Genomic DNA, 20371 nt, shown 5'->3' on the forward strand with positions numbered 1-20371 from the left:
GCATCCCTAAGAGATATAAAATCTTACATATTCTTTCTCTGCCTTCAGATAGACTGGTTTGGCTTTTGACAACAAACATTTAGGGGGTACTAGGGAGCTTGAAGAGATGGCTAGCTCACAGTGCCTGCCATCAGGAGACATACAGCACGCATTTCTGGGCCAGATGGACAAATGCTCTTGAACCTACTGATAAGGAGCAGGGAGCCTCACACAGGGTTGGAGGTTTCTTCCAGTCTTCTAGTCTAATGGTTAGCCTTAGACCTTTCTGCTAGTTGAGAAGATTCTTTCTTTGAAGCATTTGTTCATACACAAGTAGCCTTATTTAGCGCTTCTTGACAAAATCGATGACTTAAGGAAAATACATTTGACTCTGAAATTTAATTCAACTGCTGAGCTGCCTGAGAATTTCCAGATATTCATTTCTAATTGCTCGGTGGCTTTAAAACAGTAACTAAAGGTGTACTATAGGATACCTGTCATATGAAAGGTCATTTCTTTCATGTGTCAAGAGTGCATTGCAGGGATTCTGCAGACAGGATATTGTGTGCTGTACGAGATTTTTTCAGAGACACCATTATTGCTCCTTTCCAGAAATTTGGAACTATCCGGGCAGATTTGATTGAACAGATGAGATTCAAACAGAGACTGAAAGTGATCCAGACACTGGAGGATACTACGAAACGCAATGTGGTAAGTCCTTTGAGAAGTGGCAGGCAGCCTTTATTGTCTTCCTTCTTCACACTCCTGCTGGCTGTGAATTCTGCCTGACAGAACTGAAAACAATTTGAAAGGGGAAAATTAGGGATTTTTCCAGCATCACACTTTTTGAGTTTGTGAAATTCATTGTGCTTAATATTTTTATAGGTACGAACCATTGTGACAGAAACTTCCTTTACCATTGATGAGCTGGAAGAACTTTATGCTCTTTTCAAGGTGAGTTTCAAAGTAAATTTATGCCCATTCAGAGGAGTAAAGGAGTTCACCTTAATAATTCAGTTAGTTCTTGAGTTTTCTGTTAAATTAAGGGATAATATAAATAGGAAGCTAGAGCTGAGAGTGCAAAACTTGAGTACTTAATATGAAAATAAGCATTCTTATAACCAATTTAAGTTGATGTTTTAGTTCCCTTGCACTCCATATAATATTCTAGTTGTTTACTTGAACCTAAAAAAAAGGTTATTGCTTCATAATACATATTAAAAACAATGGTGATCAAGTTTAAATTCTGCTTGAATTCTTGCAAATTGTGATTTCCTGTGTTAAGCTGTAAAAACACCCTTATGTTGTTAGAATAAAGTTGTTTAAATGCCCAAGGAAAAGCATAATTGGTTAAATTTCTGTGATTTTCCTTTTATAATTCCACCTCTACCAATCTTGATTTTTTTTTTTTTTTTTTTTTTTTTTGAGATGGAGTCTATCTCTCACTCTGTTGCCCAGGGACAGCTGGGATTACAGGCACACACCACCACACCCAACTAACTTTTATATTTTTCTTTTTTCTTTCTTTCTTTTCTTTTTTTTTTTTTAGTAGAGACAGGGTTTCACCATGTTGGTCAAGCTGGTCTTGAACTCCTGACCTCCGCCTCAACCTCCCAAAGTGCTGAGATTACAGGTGTGAGCCACCACACTTGGCCCCAAGCTTGATTCTTAATAAGAAAGTAAAGTATTATGGTCATAAATAAAGCAAAGTACAACTTTTTCTTTTGGAAAAAAATATTTTTGTCATAGGGGTATCATCAGCATCAGAGGTTAAAATGTGATAATCAACAGGAAAAAAAATTTTAAATATGCCTTTTATGCAGGTGCCAATTTCATCACAGTTTCTAATTACCGTCAGAACTAAATTTGGCTGTTTTGAGAATTGCAAAGATAGTACAGGAGGAAATAGAAACGAACATAAAAACCAGAGTTGAACACTGGTATTCTACTTCTTACAGTCAGAAAATGTGGTTGCTTAGGATTGCTCTTGCTGGTGTCGCCCACTGCCTGTTCACCACTGGAGGGCACCACCGTTTTATTTATGTTGGTGTCACCAGTGCCTGGTAAAGTGCACTAGTACTAATACTAGAGTCTCTGCCTTCGTAGGTGTTCCAAACGTGTGTGTTGAATTAATGGATAAATTAGTGATCAGTTCTCAATATAACACAGTCCCTGCATTCTTCTGATGAGGAAACCAAAGCCCAGAAAGATGGAGGCACTCTGGGTGTCCAGGCTGCTTGGTGGTGCGCTTGGTGCAGCATCAGCATTATCAACAGAGTGGACAGCAGCGCCCCTGCCAGCCTGCCTCCAGCACTTGAGGGTGCAGTCTCTGTGGTGTGCCAGCTAATGAATATTTTATTCATACATGTTAAGCACCTGTAGCTAATTGTTCCATGCAGTGTAAGTTGAAGATCCGTAAGGCAGGAGAAAACAATGATGCAACTGAGATCAGGTTTTTAAGGGATGCTGAGGGCCAGAAGTCTTCACAGGGCATGGGGGCAGGGCCAAAATTCTTGTGGGGAGCTAAATGGAAGTGGAAGTAGCAGCTGGAGGCAGCAAGAGCCTGGACAGGTAAGAGAAGGGACTGTGACAGTGTACAAAGGAGGCTGACTCGGGGAAAGCAAAAGGAGGAGGACCGGGGATGGCTGTACAGAAGTCCTGGATCTGGAAGTCATTGAAATCACATCTTTTTTTTTTTTTCTTCTTCTTTGAGATGGAGTCTCGTTCTGTCGCCCAGGCTGGAGTGCAGTGGTGCGATCTCGACTCACTGCAGCCTCTGCCTCCCAGTTTCAAGCGATTCTCCTGCCTCGGGCTCCTGAGTAGCTGGCAGTACAGGTGCCTGCCACCATATCAGGCTAATTTTTGTATTTTTAGTAGAGACGGGATTTCACCATATCGGCCAGGCTGGTCTCGAACTCCTGACCTTGTGATCTGCCTGCCTTGGCCTCCCAAAGTGCTGGGATTACAGGCATGAGCCACCAAACTCAGCCAAAGCCACATCTTAACCTGGGCACTGCTGCGCTCTCTGGTCTGTGTACCTTCAGAAAACAGCTGTGTCATTTGAACCCTGAGAATATGCTGAGGAAAGCACTTTTCTTATACTCAAAACCCTCTAACAGTGTGTTGATAACACAAGTTCCCCAGCTCTATTGAGGACCCAGAAGAACCCGAGACTCGGTTGGTGTCAGGGATGGGACAGAGTCTCTTCTACTAAAGAATCCAATATAAAACTTTGGTTATGGACACGTTATGGAATCATTGTAACACTTTAATTGGCTTTCATTCATTTTCTCAAACATTTATTAAGTCATCAGGATGTGTTAGTCACCCTGCCAGACTTTGTAGTACTTTAAAAAGCCAATTTCTAGAGCCAGGTACAGTAGCTCATGTCTGTAATCCCAGGTACTTGGGAGGCTGAGGTGGGAGGGAAGAGTGCTAGAGCCCAGGAGTTCTAGACCAGCCTGGGCAACATAACAAGACCCATCACTAAAAAAAATATATTTTTTACATTAGCCAGGCATGGTGGCACACATTTGTAGCACAGAGGCTGACTGACTTGGGAGGATCGCTTGAGCCCAGGAGGTTGAGACTGCAGTGAGCCAGGATCACACCGCTGCACTCCAGCCTAGGCAACAGAGTGAGACCCTATCTCTTAGATTTTTTTTAAGAAAGCCCATTTCTGAGTATTTTTCTGGAGATACAAAGGATTGATGCAGTCCTCCTCCCAAGGAGCTGACTGCACAGGCTTTTGGGTAGAACTTGAGGAGAAAAGGTTAAAGAATGCACCCTAAGGCAAATATCATGGAAAATGTGGTTCAGGGGCCCTTTGCCCTGGTTTCTCTTGAACTCTTTCCAAATTAGCCCTTCTGTTTCAGTCTCTGGGCCCGTAGTCCCCAAATGATGGTCTATGGGCTCTCAGCAAGGAACAAGGGAGATGATCTGAAGGGCATGTTTTATCCTAATGGTTATGAGCACCATGAAAGTACCTGCACCCATGTTCAGGCCAGGTTCAGAGCAACTTGGGATGCTTAGTTAGGAGGAAATGCTTTGGGTAACCTTTGTCAACCGATGTAGCTCAGGTTAAGGGGTTCCTTCCTGGAGTATATCACCAACACCATGCTGCCCACAGAGAGGCTGCTGGGCTCCACTAATGCTCATTCAGAGTACAACTTAACCCAGCAGGCCACTCTGACCTCAGCATCTGCCTTCCTGCCTCTGACACACACTGCCTCCACCCTGCAGCCAGGAATGCAGTCCCAGGAATGCAGTCCCAAAGCCCTGCGGAACTTTGACACAGTTTCCTTTATTCTCTCAAGGTCGCCTTGCAAAAACCCTGACTGGTTCTCCTCACCACCTCTCCTTCTTCCTCCCTTCCCTACTCCCACTCCTCTTTTTAGTTTTTTCACTACAATTCCCAATAAACAATTGTGAAAAGACATTGATCTTCTCTGCTCCTTTTCTAAGGGAGAGCAAAATAGAAAGACAACATACTCACAATTGACTCTCCTCTTTTTCAGAACCCCTACGGAAAAGAGAAAGATTTTCAAAAGTGCTTTTTTTTCCTTCTTTTTTATTATTATTTTTTTGAGACAGGGTCTCTGTTGTCCAGGCTACAGTGCAGTGGCACCATCCCGGGTCACTGCACACTTGACCTCATGGGCTCAAGCTATCCTCCCACTTCAGCCTCCCAAGTAGCTGGTACTACAGGCATGTGCCACCATGCCCAGCTACTTTTTAAACTTTTTTTTTTTTGTAGAGACAGGGTCACAGTATGTTGCCCAGGCTGTTCTCAAATTCCTGGGCTCAAGTGTTCCTACCCCTGACCTCCCAAAGTGCTGGGATTATAGGAATGAGCCACTGCACCTGGCCAAAGGTGTTTTTTTTTTCTATTACCATATTTATTCATGCTTATAGTGAAATATTCAGACAATACAATATGGAAAAAGTAAAAACGAAGTCCTCCTTTGTGTGATCCTCCTTTCTCCCCCACCTGCCACCCAGAGTTAACTATAAATGCTGTGTGGGGTTGAGGGCGTTCTTTCAGAACTTTCTAGTGCATGCTTTTTTTGTGTGGTCTTCCTAAAAGGAGTGGATATTTCTACCAGAGTCACCATGACTCATGAATAAAGAGGCTGCCTTTTTTCCAAGGGCAGCAACAGGAAGCCCTTTGTTGGGTCCGGATCTCTATTCTGCTCGCCGGAGTGGTTCCTATGCTGACAGTTTTTCTAGAGCTGTTTACAGATGTGTGAAATTGGATGACCATGCACTTGTAGGTTGAATACTGTGTGACTGTGATCTTATTTATGTGATTTTGGTGAGCAGGGAAGCAGGGGGTTATGTATGATACATGGGACATTACAGCGGGCATTAAGAAACTCAAAATCTCATCATGATTCTTCTTTAACTAACTGGTTGGTTGACCTCATGTGAGCCACATAAAGTCTGGACTTTACTATTGTCACCTAGAAAACAAGGTGGTCACATTACCTAAATTCCTGTCTTTTTCAAGTAGCGTTCTATTTAAGCTAAAAAATTTCTTTCTCTTTATGGGAGTTAGTTCTAAAATATATGCGAATGTGTAGGTAAGAGGGAAGAGAATGTGGTGGGGGAGAGTTCCCTTTCTTTCTTCACCTACACCCAGTAATTGCAGACCTTCCAGGTGTAAATTGCAGAAACGGTTGGTGTGGAGACGGTGAAGGGCTGGTCAAGTGGAGGTGTATGTAGAACTAAGAGACCGAGGGGGCCCTGAGGCTACAGCCCTGCCCCAAGGGATGCACACAGATTGACTTAAAGCCCTTTCCAAACTGGAGGACGGCCTTTTCTTTCTGGTATTTGCTGCAAAAGATCCCCAGTGATCATCAATTCTTTTTCAGGCAGAACATCTCACCAGCTGCTACTGGGGCGGGAGCAGCAACGCGCTGGACCGGCATGACCCCAGCCTGCCCTACCTCGAACAGTATCGCATTGACTTCGAGCAGTTCAAGGGGATGTTTGCTCTTCTCTTTCCTTGGGCATGTGGAACTCACTCTGACATTCTGGCCTCCCGCTTGTTCCAGTTATTAGATGAAAATGGAGACTCTTTGATTAACTTCCGGGAGTTTGTCTCTGGGCTAAGTAAGGACGTGGTACTATTGCATGAGTTGGGATGGGATGACGGAGCTGTGCCCAGTGTCGCCCATGCTGCCCTCAGGGCTACAGAAGCACAAGGGGAAGTTTGCAAACTGATTATAAAATGTGTTTTCATGAACATAGTATATGGATAAATTGTTGCCTCTACATCAGACAGCCCTCAACACTAGTTAAAAATACATTATTAGAGAAGTCACAAGACAATGAAATGTCAACATAATCACTGAAACCACAGACTGAGATAGTTTTACAAGAGACAAATGTTTGGGTTGGTGGATTACTTTTATTTGACAAAAAAAAAAAAAAAAAAAAAAAAAAAAAATCAATATTTTATTGAATATATTATATATAATTGCATAAAACATATATTTCATAATAAATTTTATATGTAATTTCATAGTTTCATAAAACATTATGAAATGTTTTTAATAAAGTAGCACCACAGCAGCCCTGCAGCCTAAATGGAAGTCTTTTCTCTCCCTTTTGCTGGGAGGAGGGACCTTCCAGCAGGAGCAGGCCCAGCCTCACCCCACACCTCACCACAGCATGAGGGCAGCTACCCATCAGCTCCCTGTCTGGCTTGCTCACTGCCCTACATATGACTGCCTTTTTGGACTCTTGTTCCTTTTATAACTGGGCACAAAAGCTGCATGGTAGTGGAGCCTGGCCCACCTGACGTAAGGTTGAGAGTATAGCAGGCATTATGCCAGAATGAGGTAAGAACAATTTTTTTAAAATTCTAATTGTGCTACTCCATGACCTTGGGCCATATGCTTTAAAAAGAAGTACCCAAGGAAGGAGAAAATGTCAGGCATAGAGCCAGCATTTCTAAAGAACATCTTTAATCTCTATAAGATTTATATCTAGAAGACATAAAGGCCGGAGGAAGCTGATGGTTTTTTATTAGAAAGGGAAGGGATGTAGGTAAGGTTCTTTGAGGTTAAAACAAAAATTGTGTAAAGCGCTCATCTATACGCTTAAAAGAGGAGACATGGGAGAACTCAGCATTCATTTAGAGTGCAGATACTGTTGTGATACTTTAGAACTTTTACTCTATTAATCCAAACAGTAGCTCTTAGGTGTAATAATGACAGTAATAGCTGACATTTATACAGCATTTATTCCATGCCTGACACTACCCTAATGCCTTTTATGTGCACAATTCATGTGCATTTAATTTGTCTAAGGGCATGCAACTATAAAGTTTGTGTTTGATACCAAGTACCCAAGAGGCACAGTTTGTGCTGTTACTCTTATGCTTCATTACCTACCTGCTTGCTACTATTATCTCCATATTTAGCTAAACAAATAGAAGCTCAGAAAAGTTAAAGTAACTTGTTGGAACATTAATTTTTAGCAAACCAGTAAATATCTGTTATTGAACTGAATTGAGAGGCACAGCTAATACATGCTGGACCCAGGATTCAGCCAAGGGCTATCTGTCCTGAAAGCTTATCCTTTTCTCACTACTCTCTACTCAGGATAATAAAAGGGCGTTTTTTAGGAAGAAGGAGGCAGTATTAATTTTTAATTACACAAGTGATGTATAAGTACAGTGTGCTTTTTTAAAACATGGCACAAATCAGATAATGCTAAAGACGTCTTCGACCCTATGCACTGATTGTCATATAGGTATCCATCAAAAGAGATATTAAAAAAAATACCTTTGGGCAAAAATAAAGAGGAGAAAAAAGAGACAGGTTCTACATGTAGAAAGTGACAGAAATAAACAAAAATATTTAATTTACTTAAATTTAGTCAACTCCAGTAAAGAGAATACTTTTTAAAATCTTCAAGAAGGAAAAAGCAGCTTGAAGTCCAGCAGAGAGAAAACACTGGAAAAGAATATTTAGACTTCAAAATGCAGTTGAGTTCCTGGGCAAAGTAAACTATACCCCAGATTAGTGGGATGTGATTGCAGAGCTGTTGTCAGTTACTTTGGTCAGTTATAGTTATGGAGATAGGCAAGTCAAGCAGAAATTAGAAATTCTGTCTGTGTTTAAAGGAACTAAAGAATGGGCCGGACCCTGTGGCTCATGCCTGTAATCCCAGCACTTTGGGACGCCGAGGTGGGCGGATCACTTGAGGTCGGGAGTTCAAGACCGTCCTGGCCAACATGGTGAAACCCTGTCTCTAATGAAAATACAAAAATTAGTCAGGCATAGTGGCAGGTCCCTATAATCCCAGCTACTCAGGAGGCTGAGGTGCGAGAATCACTTGAACCTGGGAGGCAGAGTTTGCAGTGAGCAGACATCGTGCCACAGCACTCCAGCCTAGACGACAGAGTAAGACTCCATTTCAAAAAAAAAAGAAAAGAAAAACTAAAAAATGAATTCTGAAAAACATGTATCAGTAATTTTATATCAATCCCCGGAGAGATCCCTCTAGAAATTACTAAACAGATAGATGGTCTTTGTGGAATTAGAAATGAGGAGTTTCAGGCCAAGGCAGGTGGATCACGATGTCAGGAGATCGAGACCATCCTGGCTAACACAGTGAAACCTGTCTCTACTAAAAATACAAAAAATTAGCTGGGCGTATTGGCAGGCACCTGTAGTCCCAACTAATTGGGAGGCTGAGGCAGGAGAATTGCTTGAACCCGGAAGGCGGAGGTTGCAGTGAGCTGAGATCATGCCACTGCACTCCAGCCTGGGCGACAGAGCAAGACTCCCATCTCAAACAAACAAAGAAATGAGGAGTTTCTGTCAGAAGCCATAAATTAGCTGTATCTCTTTTTTCCAACAGCGTGGCTGAAACTTAGAGTCTATAAACATAGCATAATGAGTTGTGATGCAGCGGGTCATTGGATAAATAATTCATTATCAATGGAAAAGGTGAAAGTATATGGAAATTGGTGATTGTATAACTGGCTGAATACTGCACCCAAAAGTGGGATGGGTAATAAGTTCATTTCAACTGAGAGAGCATTCACTAGTACCGTTGGGCCCAGTATTTGGATTCTTTGTGCTTGCATCCTTATTTGCACTATAGAGTTAACCATGTTAACCATCAAAACTAAATGAAACAATTCAAGTAAAGCTCCTAGAAGAGTGTCTGGCTAAAAAAATGTCGGTTATGATTGTCACTATGATTATGACTCATTCTCCTCTACCACACTCAGCAGGCACCTTGAACCATGAAGGCAGAGAACACTTACTTACTGAATGGGTGGGGCCACATGAAGGCAGGAGAGAGAGCCAATATGTTAGGTGACCAAAGTAGGTTTTTAAAAACTATGATAGCCAGAAATTGTGACTGAACCCAGGTTTGGCTGCTCACCGCTCGAAAAACAAACTCAGGAGATGAGAGTTTTTTGGGTGGGAGGAAAAGCAGGTTTATTCTGAGAGTCAGCAAATTGCGAAAATGGCAGACTAGCATCCTAAACTACCTTATTAAGTCAGTACAGATTTTAGGCTCTTTTTGTGTTAAGGGCAGGGGAATGAGAAGCAATTGGGATCAAGAGGTGACGGCACAGACATCTGGGCATCTGCAGGGGTCCGAGAAGTTTGGGAACATCTTTGTCTTCAGTCAGATTATAATGCTACTATGAATCTTTAACAAAACAGTTTTTTGCATACTTCTCCTTCAATTTCAGAGTTAATTTTTTAAAACTACGTGACTGCTGTTTTTGCATATTATCTTAGTGCTCTAAAATTATCCTAGCCTACATGCAGGTAAAGGTCCCTTAAACAAAACTTGAATTAGTTATGTTCTTTTGCTGTTTCACTGTTGCAAAATGATTGGCGGAAAAAAAAAAAATTTGGTAAGGATAAATATAAGTTCTACATTTAAAGAAATAATTGTTAAAAGAACTAGCTAGGATGTCTGCATGTAGTATAATAATAGTTTCCAGCATGGAATCTAGAGTCAGACAAATCCTGTTTCAAATCCTGGACCTGTCGCTTACTTATGACCTTGAACAAATTACTTAACCTCAATAAGCCCAATTTTTCTTACCTGTAAAATAGGAGTAATAATTGTACCCATTTTATAGAATTGTTATGAGATATAAGTGGGATTATACATATGAAGTAATTGGCACAGGGCTTAACACAGAGTGGATGGTTAATGTCTGTCATTATCTTCATGATTAGTTTTATTAATCATGCAAACATCTGGGGGTTTAGTTAACCATGTGATCATTAAGAGTGTGAACAGTTGAATTCACACTTAGGCTAAACTAATGGAAGAGTCAGGAACAGTTCCCCTATTTCCTGGAGTGGCCAAGAGGCTTCTGTACTCATTCCAGTGGGATGTTGATTGAGAAATTAACACATAAGGTAGATGTGGATCATAACAGGGAAGGATATACATATCACATCAGATGAGAAAATTGAAAAAATGGGAGAGATCTAATCTGAGAAGATAAAGTTGCCCCAAAAACATAAGCTTAAAGAAGACAGGACAGCTGTTCTTAAAATCTGAAGGACTGTTGTGTGGAAGAGATGAGACACCCATTCTGTTTGGCTTTAAAGAGTGGGATAAGAGAAAGAGAAGTAGTTCTAAACCATTTTTGAGTCATGGGCTCTTTGAGATCTGATAAAGACTATGGACATTTTCTTTCCCCAAAGTAACATATGCACATAAATAAAATTTTGCATTTTGAGGGGTTCATGGACTTCATAAAGTTGAGACTACAGGTTTTAAGGGTCATTAGACTAAAAATTAGAGAAGAACTTTCAGTATTTAAAGAATACAGCTTGGAACTGAATGCCTCTGGTTGTACTGAGTTCCCCATCTTTGAGAGTGTTTCAGCAGATGCTGGAGTCCTGTCTCACAGGGGTGTGTGAGAGGAGATCCTACATTAAGTGGAAGGTCGGACAAGATTACCCCTAAGGTCCCTTCCAACCCAGATTCTATGATTCCTATTTTTCTTCTTTTTCCAAATCTCATTTAGCTTTAGGCACTCTGAGAATATATATTTACAAAGGATTTTCTGGTTCTAACAATAAATATGGACTTTGAGGGGAAAAGCAACAGGATTCTTCTGATTGAAGCTATGGTGATATAATGACAGATAGGTTCAGATAAATTAAGGAAATACTTAGGAGCTCAAAAACAATTAAAAAGGATTTCTGGAATGAGTAATTTGGAGTGATATCAAACACATCTTGAAATTATTTCTGAACTCTTAATAGTTATTTAAGATGTTGTGACCCAATCACATGACCTTTCTCATTACTAAAGCTAGTTTGTTAGGTGCCAGGCACTCTTCTAGGTGCTTTATATGTTTTAACACTTTTAGTTCTGACATTTCATGGAGTCTTGACATCAAGATCACTGGTAGAATCTTCTAGTATCATCTCACCTTACAGAGGGGAAACCGAGGTACAGAGAGTTTAACTCTCCCAAGAGTACATAGTACATGCAGAGGATTTGAAACCAACCATCCTGGTTCCTGAGCTCTTAACCCAAATAGGTCCTGGCCAGGCCTTTCACCATGCAGTGTCTTGGTTGCAATGTGTATGAAGTAGACTTTTTAGGGGAATACTAGGCCTGGAGATTACTAGCACATGTGATACATTTCACATTGGTACTTATGTGACTTCTAGGTGCTGCATGCCATGGGGATCTCACAGAGAAGCTCAAACTCCTGTACAAAATGCACGTCTTGCCTGGTGAGTGAGCTACATGGAGCAGTACATGTGTCTGTAACCATGACCTGGCTTGAAGTCTCTTTTTTAGGTGTAACCTGATTGTCCTCTTTTTGATATACACAGTCATTCATGAGTCACTAAGAACTAACGGAACCGTGACAATTTCCATAAGTTCTTGAATCAGCATGCACTTGATTGTCTGGTCATTTACCTGTGTGAAGAGTGAGTTTTGGTAACAGAAAAGAGCAGGCAGGCATCTGCAAGAGAAAGAATAAATAGCACTTGGTAACACCTGGGATACAAGGATTGTGAGAGAGAAAAGGAACGTAGGAACATTGACAGGAACAAGTGGGGAAAACGGTGAGGTTTTGAGTTCAATTTTAAACAAGGTTGGTACCAGCTGGGATCTATCTAGCAAGTACTTTTAAAAATGAGATGAAATTGGCAGTAACAGTAGAGGTAGGATAAAACTAGATTTGGGAATTCTCTTTATAGCATACGGTTTCCTAAAATTTTGTTGATAAAGCGTTATTCCATACAACTTGGAAAATTGTCCATACCACAGAAAATATGAAGGAACACTTTGGTGTGGGGTTGTTAAAAGGGAAGATGGAGTTAGAAAGGGAGTGACCCCTTCCACTAAGGTTTAGAGACAGTAGCCACTCAAGGCCCCCTAGTGATGTGACCACTAAGGTTTAGAGGCAGTAGGCACTCAACGCCCCATCCCACCTTTGTAACTTTAGCCTTTCATCCCCACTTATGTCATTTCATTTAATGATTAAGCATATTTTCACTGGTTCATGGCCCTACCAATATGAGAATTATGTTTCCTCCCCTCCCTAGAGCCATCTTCTGATCAAGATGAGCCAGATTCTGCTTTTGAAGCAACTCAGTACTTCTTTGAAGATATCACCCCAGAGTGTACACATGGTAAGTGACTTTTCTCACCAAAGATATTGTATTTGTTTTCTACGGAGCCCTCTGTTATTGGAAAAAGACTTTCCTCCAAAGCTAGTCAATCAAGACATATGTAAATATGGTTGCCTAATTGGTTACTTTCCTTTCCAATTTTTGAGATTCAGCAACTATTTGGCAGCAGGTAACTCGGCCCATTGAAGGAACCATGTACATTATTTCCCAGTAGACTAGAACACTTGTGTCCTGTAGAGCTGTATACTTTGATGCCCTCTCTCTGCTAGGATCAGCCTCATTAATAATAATATCCTGTTAGGCAGCCATCCAGAATTGGGACTAGCATTTCTGTCCGAAAGCATTCTCTTATATCTGTGTTTGCTCTGTAGCAGAAATTAGCAAACTATGGGCCAGGGGCCAAATCCAGCCCACCACCTAGTTTTTATAGCCTGTGAACTAAGAATGGTTTTTTTACAGTTTTAAATGGTTTTTAAAAATCAAAAGTAAAATATTTTTGCCACATGAAAAGTATATGGAATAGAAACCTCAGTGCCTATAAATAGTTTTGTTGGAAGACAGCCAAGCTCATTTATATATGTATTGCCTATGGCTGTTTTCATGCTGCGGAATTGAGTGGCTACAACAGAGACAGTATGACCTACAAAGCCTAAAGTATTCACTGTCTGGTCCTTTACAGAAGACGTATGCTGAACCCTGCTCTCTATGGATGATAGGTCTACAAAGATGTGATTCAACTTATATATGTCTCCAAATTTATATATTAAGTCATATACTGTTTTGTCTTACATTAATCTAGCATCGTCTTTTGGCTTGCTACTGTAGTAAGTTACTCACCTTCTAATTCATCATTAGGTCAACTTTATCAACTCACCTAAGTCCAAAAGTAAATGTAGGTTTCTCCTGGGTTCTTTTGCCTCTTAAGTTTTGCCATCCCCAGATAAGCACAATATAGACCTGCTTTTAGACTGTAAGTACCAAAGTGATTTTTGTAGAGGGAGTAAGCCAGGCTCAGTCTTATGACTGGCAATACAAGTTGAGGGTAGGAGCTTTGGACAGTACACTAGCTATGTATATTGTTATCTAGGTGAGTGCAGGGGGGTTCCTATGTGAGCCTCAGTTTCCTTGTGTGGAGAATGGAGATGACAGCTATCATATTGGGTGTAATTAGGACCTAATAAGATAATGTAATAAGACTTTTTGCATAGTGCCTTAGTGCATCGTATGTAGTCTTAATATTATATATTAAAAGTAATGACAAAAACCGCAATTACTTTTCACCAACCTAATATCATTAGCAGTCACATTCTGGCTACAAAATATTCACACATTTCTTAGTAGACATTCATCTCAGAAAGGGAGTCTCTTGTTTTAGAAATGCTTCAGGAATGGTCACATGCCAATAGCGTGTAATATCATTGAAAGATGCTTTTTGAAGAAGGTTTTCCAATGCCAAAAGTACTATTGCTTTGCATGAAAATGTTTAAGATACAGGTAAAATAAGTAAGCCAAGGCTGTCTTAAAATCTTACCGTAGAAAGATAACTAATAACTAACCTTGAAATATTTCAATTTTGTTTTCAAATTATACACAAATTGTATATATCTATAACTGGAATCAAACTACCTATACAGTTTTGTATCCTTTTTTTTTTTTTTTTTTTTTTTTACTTAAAATCCAGTGAGAATATTACTTTGTCATTAAAATTTCTTTGAAAACGTGGCTTTTAGATGGCTATATAGTATCCACTGCATGGACTTACCATACATTAAATATTTTTTAAATATCTACTTGTTTCCTACATCATTTGCAACATGAAGAGGGGAGGAATTTCCCAACGATATATAGTACATTTTCCTCACTGTGCCTTAAACGCTGCTGAGATCACCTTGGCCCATAGTGCAGTGAAGGCCACATATCTGGCTGACCAGCCAGCTTTGGGTGGTTGAAGAAGTGCTGGAATGCACCCTAACAGCCGACAAAGTGCATGGGAAACTGAGGGCATTGTACACCTCTCTGTTTTGAAGTCCCTGTGTGCCCTGTAATGTCTTGTTTTAAGAAGATGAAACAGTTATAAGTGGGTTCCTTAAAAGTCTTATTTTTGAAGTACCAAATTATAAATCTGAAGTAGTTTTATAGCATATAACATTTTAGCAAAACAAATTTTTTCTCTCTTCGACCAACATAGATTTTAATTTCCTTGAAAGAGTAAGACAGGAGAGAAATCAACATTCATTGGGGCAAGCACTAACATTTTTTAAGTGCTGAAGTCTATGTGGCATTATCCCATTAATTTTTTTTTTGAGATGGAGTTTTGCTCTAGTTGCCCAGGCTGGAGTGCAATGGCACCATCTCGGCCCACTGCAACCTCTGCCTCCTGGGTTTAAGTAATTCTCCTGCCTCAGTCTCCCGAGTTGCTGGGATTACAGGCACATGCCACCACATCCGGCTGATTTTTGTATTTTTAGTAGAAACAGGGTTTTACCATGTTGGTCAGGATGGTCTCGAACCCCTGACCTCAAGTGATCTGCCCACCTCAGCCTTCCAAAGTGTTGGGATTACAGGCATGAGCCGCAGTAGTTGGCTCTCCATTAATTTTTTATTGTACACTGAACCCAAGCTGTGAGAAAGAATTCTGCAGAGGTCCTTTATCTGGAGATAGTGTTGTCAAATAAAATAATGGGACATGTAGTAAAATTTGAATCTCACATATAAAATAATTTTCTTAATATAAGTATGTCCCCTCTAATGATAGGGTTACACTTATCCCCGAAAAAAATTTGTTGTTATCTGAAATCGAAATTTAACTTAATGTTTTATATTGTTTTGGGGAGTTTTCTGTTTGTTTGTTTGCTAAATCAGGCAACCCTACCTAGAGAGTCTTCTATTTTCCACTACAAATGCTAATTCCATGGTCATATTATATAACATTCTACTTTTTTCTTCTGAACGATTTCTTGGTAGTTGTTGGATTGGATAGCAGAAGCAAACAGGGTGCAGATGATGGCTTCGTTACAGTGAGCCTAAAGCCGGACAAAGGTACGGATGTTCTCTTCTATATGTTTACCTTCTTGCTGGTTGTACACTTGTTTTTTGGCCTGTAAGCACTTACTTCTTGACGTTTGGGTTGTAGGGAAGAGAGCAAATTCCCAAGAAAATCGTAATTATTTGAGACTGTGGACCCCAGAAAATAAATCTAAGTCAAAGAATGCAAAGGATTTACCCAAATTAAATCAGGTAAGTGCTTAAAGTTCAAATCATTCACTTCAAACCTGGTCACTCTTTTTTTTATGACTGAAAAGTCATCCATAAATGTGGACTCAATGCCCCTCAAAAATAATAACTTTGGGGCAGTTAATTAGTATCTGTTTGGACCTATTTTGTGCATATGTATTTATGCATCAAAAATACGCTCCATTGTGAGAGAATGACTTCCTCAGAGGAAATGTGAACCACAACATATTCCATTTCGAGAGTAAATGCATCTTATTCCAATCATTAAAAATACCTTCAGATACTCGAAAGACAAGCACATGCTGTTTTCAGATCACTGTGCTTAGCTATAAAGGCGTCTGCACATTTTCCTTAAAAACCTGGTGAAATGAGGAAGAAAAAAACCAATATAAATAATTATAGGCTGAAAATGCTAAGTTTTGTAATCAGAGAACAGAAATCGTCTGGGTGGAGACTGAAAGCATTAAAGCATTACTTCTGTCCGGGGAGATGGGGCATGTGTCAGTGGGAGGAGGGATTGGAGCTTACCTTGGAAAAATCGAGGTGCATGGTAAAGTGTGTAGATTTGAAAAGAGATGAGTCTCAGATTTCCTTAAGATGTTTCAAAAGGAAAAAGAGAACAAGAAAAAAGTTACTGAGACAAATGTATGACATAGTCCTTCTTGACTCTAGGTGAGCTGTACATGCATATTTACTTTTTCATTCTGACTTTCATAGATGTTTGAAATTTTTCAAATTAAAAAAATGGGAAAATAAGCTGGGTGTAGTGGCTCACGCCTGTAATTCCAGCACTTTGGGAGGCCAAGGCAGGAGGATCACTTAGCCCAGGAGTACAAGACCAGCCTCGGTAAAATGGCGAAACCCTATCTCTACAAAAAATGTGCGGTGGCTCAAGCCTGTAATCCCAGCACTTTGGGAGGCCGAGACGGGTGGATCACGAGGTCAGGAGATCGAGACCATCCTGGCTAACATGGTGAAACCCCGTCTCTACTAAAAAATACAAAAAACTAGCCGGGCGAGGTGGCGGCGCCTGTAGTCCCAGCTACTCGGGAGGCTGAGGCAGGAGAATGGCGGGAACCCGGGAGGCGGAGCTTGCAGTGAGCTGAGATCCGGCCACTGCACTCCAGCCCGGGTGACAGAGCGAGACTCCGTCTCAAAAAAAAAAAAAAAAAAAAAAAATGCAAAGATTAGCGGAGCATACATAGGCTGAGGTGGGAGTATCACGTGAGCCCAGGAGGTTGAAGCTGCAGTGAACCGTGAGTGCACCACTGTACTCCAGCCTGGGCGACAAAGAGAGACCCTGTCTCAAAAAGAAATAAAAATTAAAAATAAAAAATGGAAACATCAGTAAGAGACTTTAAACATGCCCATCCTGCCTAGGCGGAGGACTTTCCAGGGATCTTTAGGCGTTCCCATTTAAATGGCTTTTCAGTCCACTTCAGTCCTGCGTCTCTGCTCCCTGAAGATTTCACATTGTGTTTTTCCAAATCTTTTTTCAGGGGCAGTTCATTGAACTGTGTAAGACAATGTATAACATGTTCAGCGAAGACCCCAATGAGCAGGAGCTGTACCATGCCACGGCAGCAGTGACCAGCCTCCTGCTGGAGATTGGCGAGGTCGGCAAGCTGTTCGTGGCCCAGCCTGCAAAGGAGGGCGGGAGCGGAGGCAGTGGGCCGTCCTGCCACCAGGGCATCCCAGGCGTGCTCTTCCCCAAGAAGGGGCCAGGCCAGCCTTACGTGGTGGAGTCTGTTGAGCCCCTGCCAGCCAGCCTGGCCCCCGACAGCGAGGAACACTCCCTGGGAGGACAGATGGAGGACATCAAGCTGGAGGACTCCTCGCCCCGGGACAACGGGGCCTGCTCCTCCATGCTGATCTCTGACGATGACACCAAGGACGACAGCTCCATGTCCTCGTACTCGGTGCTGAGTGCCGGCTCCCACGAGGAAGACAAGCTGCACTGCGAGGACATCGGAGAGGACACGGTCCTGGTGCGGAGTGGCCAGGGCACAGCGGCACTGCCCCGGAGCACCAGCCTGGACCGGGACTGGGCCATCACCTTCGAGCAGTTCCTGGCCTCCCTCTTAACTGAGCCTGCCCTGGTCAAGTACTTTGACAAGCCCGTGTGCATGATGGCCAGGATTACCAGTGCAAAAAACATCCGGATGATGGGCAAGCCCCTCACCTCGGCCAGTGACTATGAAATCTCTGCCATGTCCGGCTGACACGGGCGCCTTCCCGGGGGAGTGGGAGCACAGGGAGGGGAGGGACTTTTTTATGTTCTTCTGTGTTGAGTTTTTTTTTTTTCTTTCTTTCTTTTAAATTAAATATTTATTAGTACCTGGCTTGAAGCCTAGTGTTTTCATAATGTAATACAATGAAAACTGTTGGAGAAATATTTAAACACCTCAATGTAGGTACAGTACACTCTTGTTTCGGGGAGGGGATTTACCAGAATACAGTTTATTTAGTGAATTCTAAAAAACAAAAAGATGAATCTGTCAGTGATATGTGTGTATTATAACTTATTAATCTTGCTGTTGAGCTGTATACATGGTTTAAAAAATAGTACCGTTTAATGCTAAGTAAGGCAGCAGTCATTTGTGTATTCAGGCTTTTAAAATAAAATTAGAGCTATAAGGAAAATGAAAAGCCACAAATACAAGACTGTTCTTAAATGGAAGGCATCGTCAGCGAGGGTAAATCCTATACCACTTTAGGAAGTATTAAAAATATTTTTAAGATTTGAAATATATTTCATAAAAGTCCTCTATTCAAAATCATATTCCACAGATGTTCCCCTTCAAAGGGAAAACATTGGGGGTTCTAAACAGTTATGAAAGTAAGTGATTTTTACATGATTCCAAAATAACACTTGTATTTGATCAATTTAGACAGATACCAGACCAATTTTGCATTTAAGAAATTGTTCTGATTATTTACATCAACTCATTGGAATTCAGTGAAAAGTAACAGTCTTTTGTCACAGAGAATCTGAAAGTAGCAGCAAAGACAGAGGGCTCATGACAGGTTTTTGTTTTTGCTTTGCTTTTGTGTTTGAAAGAGTAAAAGTACTGATGTTTCTGATACTGGATGTTTAGCTTCTTAATGCAAAAAGAAAGCATAAGTAAAACAGTCAACTTTACCATTTCCGTATTCTCCATAGATTGAAAAAATTTATACCACATATCGCATATGACCATCTTTCCATTAAATCAATGGAGAGATAATGTAAACTGAAAAAAAATCTGCAAGATAATGTAACTGAATGTTTTAAAAACAAAACTTGTCACTTTATATAAAAGAATAGTATGCTCTATTTCCTGAATGGATGTGGAAATGAAAACTAGCGCACCTGCACTTTGAATTCTTGCTTCTTTTTTATTACTGTTATGATTTTGCTTTTTACAGATGTTGGACGATTTTTTCTTTCCATTGTTGAATTCATAATCATGGTCTCATTTCCTTTGCTTCTTTGGAATATTCCTTTCAACACATTCCTTTATTTTATTATACATTGTGTCCCTGTTTTAGCTATTGCTGCTGTTTTTTATTCTGTTTACAGGATGATTTTTAAACTGTCAAATGAAGTAGTGCTAACCTCAAATAGGCTAAATGTGAACAAATAAAATACATCAAATACTCAGATACAGCTTTTTATCTTTGTGTTTGAGTTCCTGCCTAAGGCAATAACATTATTCTATTGACAACTTTTGCAGGGGAAATTGTATTCGGCAACCATTTTGGTTAAATAAATTTTGTAGGCAAACATATAGAGACAAATACAATTTGTAGCATATCAATGACTATATTTAAAATAAGGAATATAATTGTTATCAGTTATCTAACTTAAAATGCTTATCCCTAATGATCAGTTATATTGAACTTTTTAAAATATACTTGTTGGTTCCATGTCTGTCTTCAAAACCACAATGAGATACCATCTCACACCAGTCAAAATGGCTATCATTAAAAAGTCAAAAAAGAACAGACGTTGACAAGGTTGCAAAGAAAACAACACAAATACACTGTTGGTGGGAGTGTACATTAGTTCAACCATTGTAAAAAGCAACGTGGCAATTTCTGAAAGAGCTAAAAACAACTAGCACTCGACCCAGCAATGCCATTACTGGGAATATACCCAGAGGAATATAAATCATTCTGCTATAAGGATACATGCACATGAATGTTCATTACAGCAGTGTTCACAATGGCAAAGACATGGAATCAGTCTAAATGCTCATCAATGACATTGAATAAAGAAAATGTGGTACATATACACCACGGAATACTATGCAGCCATAAAAAACAAGATCATGTATTTTATGGGAACATGGATGGAGCTGGAGGCCATTATCCTTAGCAAACTAATGCAGGAACAGAAAACCAAATACCGCATGTTCTCACTTGTAAGTGGGAGCTAAGTGATGAGAACACATGGACACAGAGAAGGGAACAACACACACTGAGGCCTCCTTGAGGGTGGAGGGTGGAGGGTGGGTGGA

At 40.6% G+C, this 20371-nt stretch overlaps 1 protein-coding gene across 1 annotated transcript in view; it reads left to right on the forward strand.

The window, feature by feature from the left end:
- TBC1D9 (TBC1 domain family member 9) overlaps nt 1-19514 on the forward strand; it is a 136225-nt gene extending 116711 nt beyond the window's left edge. The window contains exons 14-21 of the mRNA XM_023225960.3: nt 592-690; nt 865-933; nt 5853-6093; nt 11661-11726; nt 12549-12635; nt 15600-15674; nt 15769-15872; nt 17369-19514. Of these exons, the coding sequence (XP_023081728.1) occupies nt 592-690; nt 865-933; nt 5853-6093; nt 11661-11726; nt 12549-12635; nt 15600-15674; nt 15769-15872; nt 17369-18091 (1464 nt within the window). The 3' untranslated portion in view covers nt 18092-19514. The remainder of the gene's footprint in view (nt 1-591; nt 691-864; nt 934-5852; nt 6094-11660; nt 11727-12548; nt 12636-15599; nt 15675-15768; nt 15873-17368) is intronic.
- The last annotated feature ends 857 nt before the right edge of the window (nt 19515-20371 follow it).

The sequence above is a fragment of the Piliocolobus tephrosceles genome, chromosome 3, assembly GCF_002776525.5.
Source record: "Piliocolobus tephrosceles isolate RC106 chromosome 3, ASM277652v3, whole genome shotgun sequence".
Taxonomy (NCBI): domain Eukaryota; kingdom Metazoa; phylum Chordata; class Mammalia; order Primates; family Cercopithecidae; genus Piliocolobus; species Piliocolobus tephrosceles.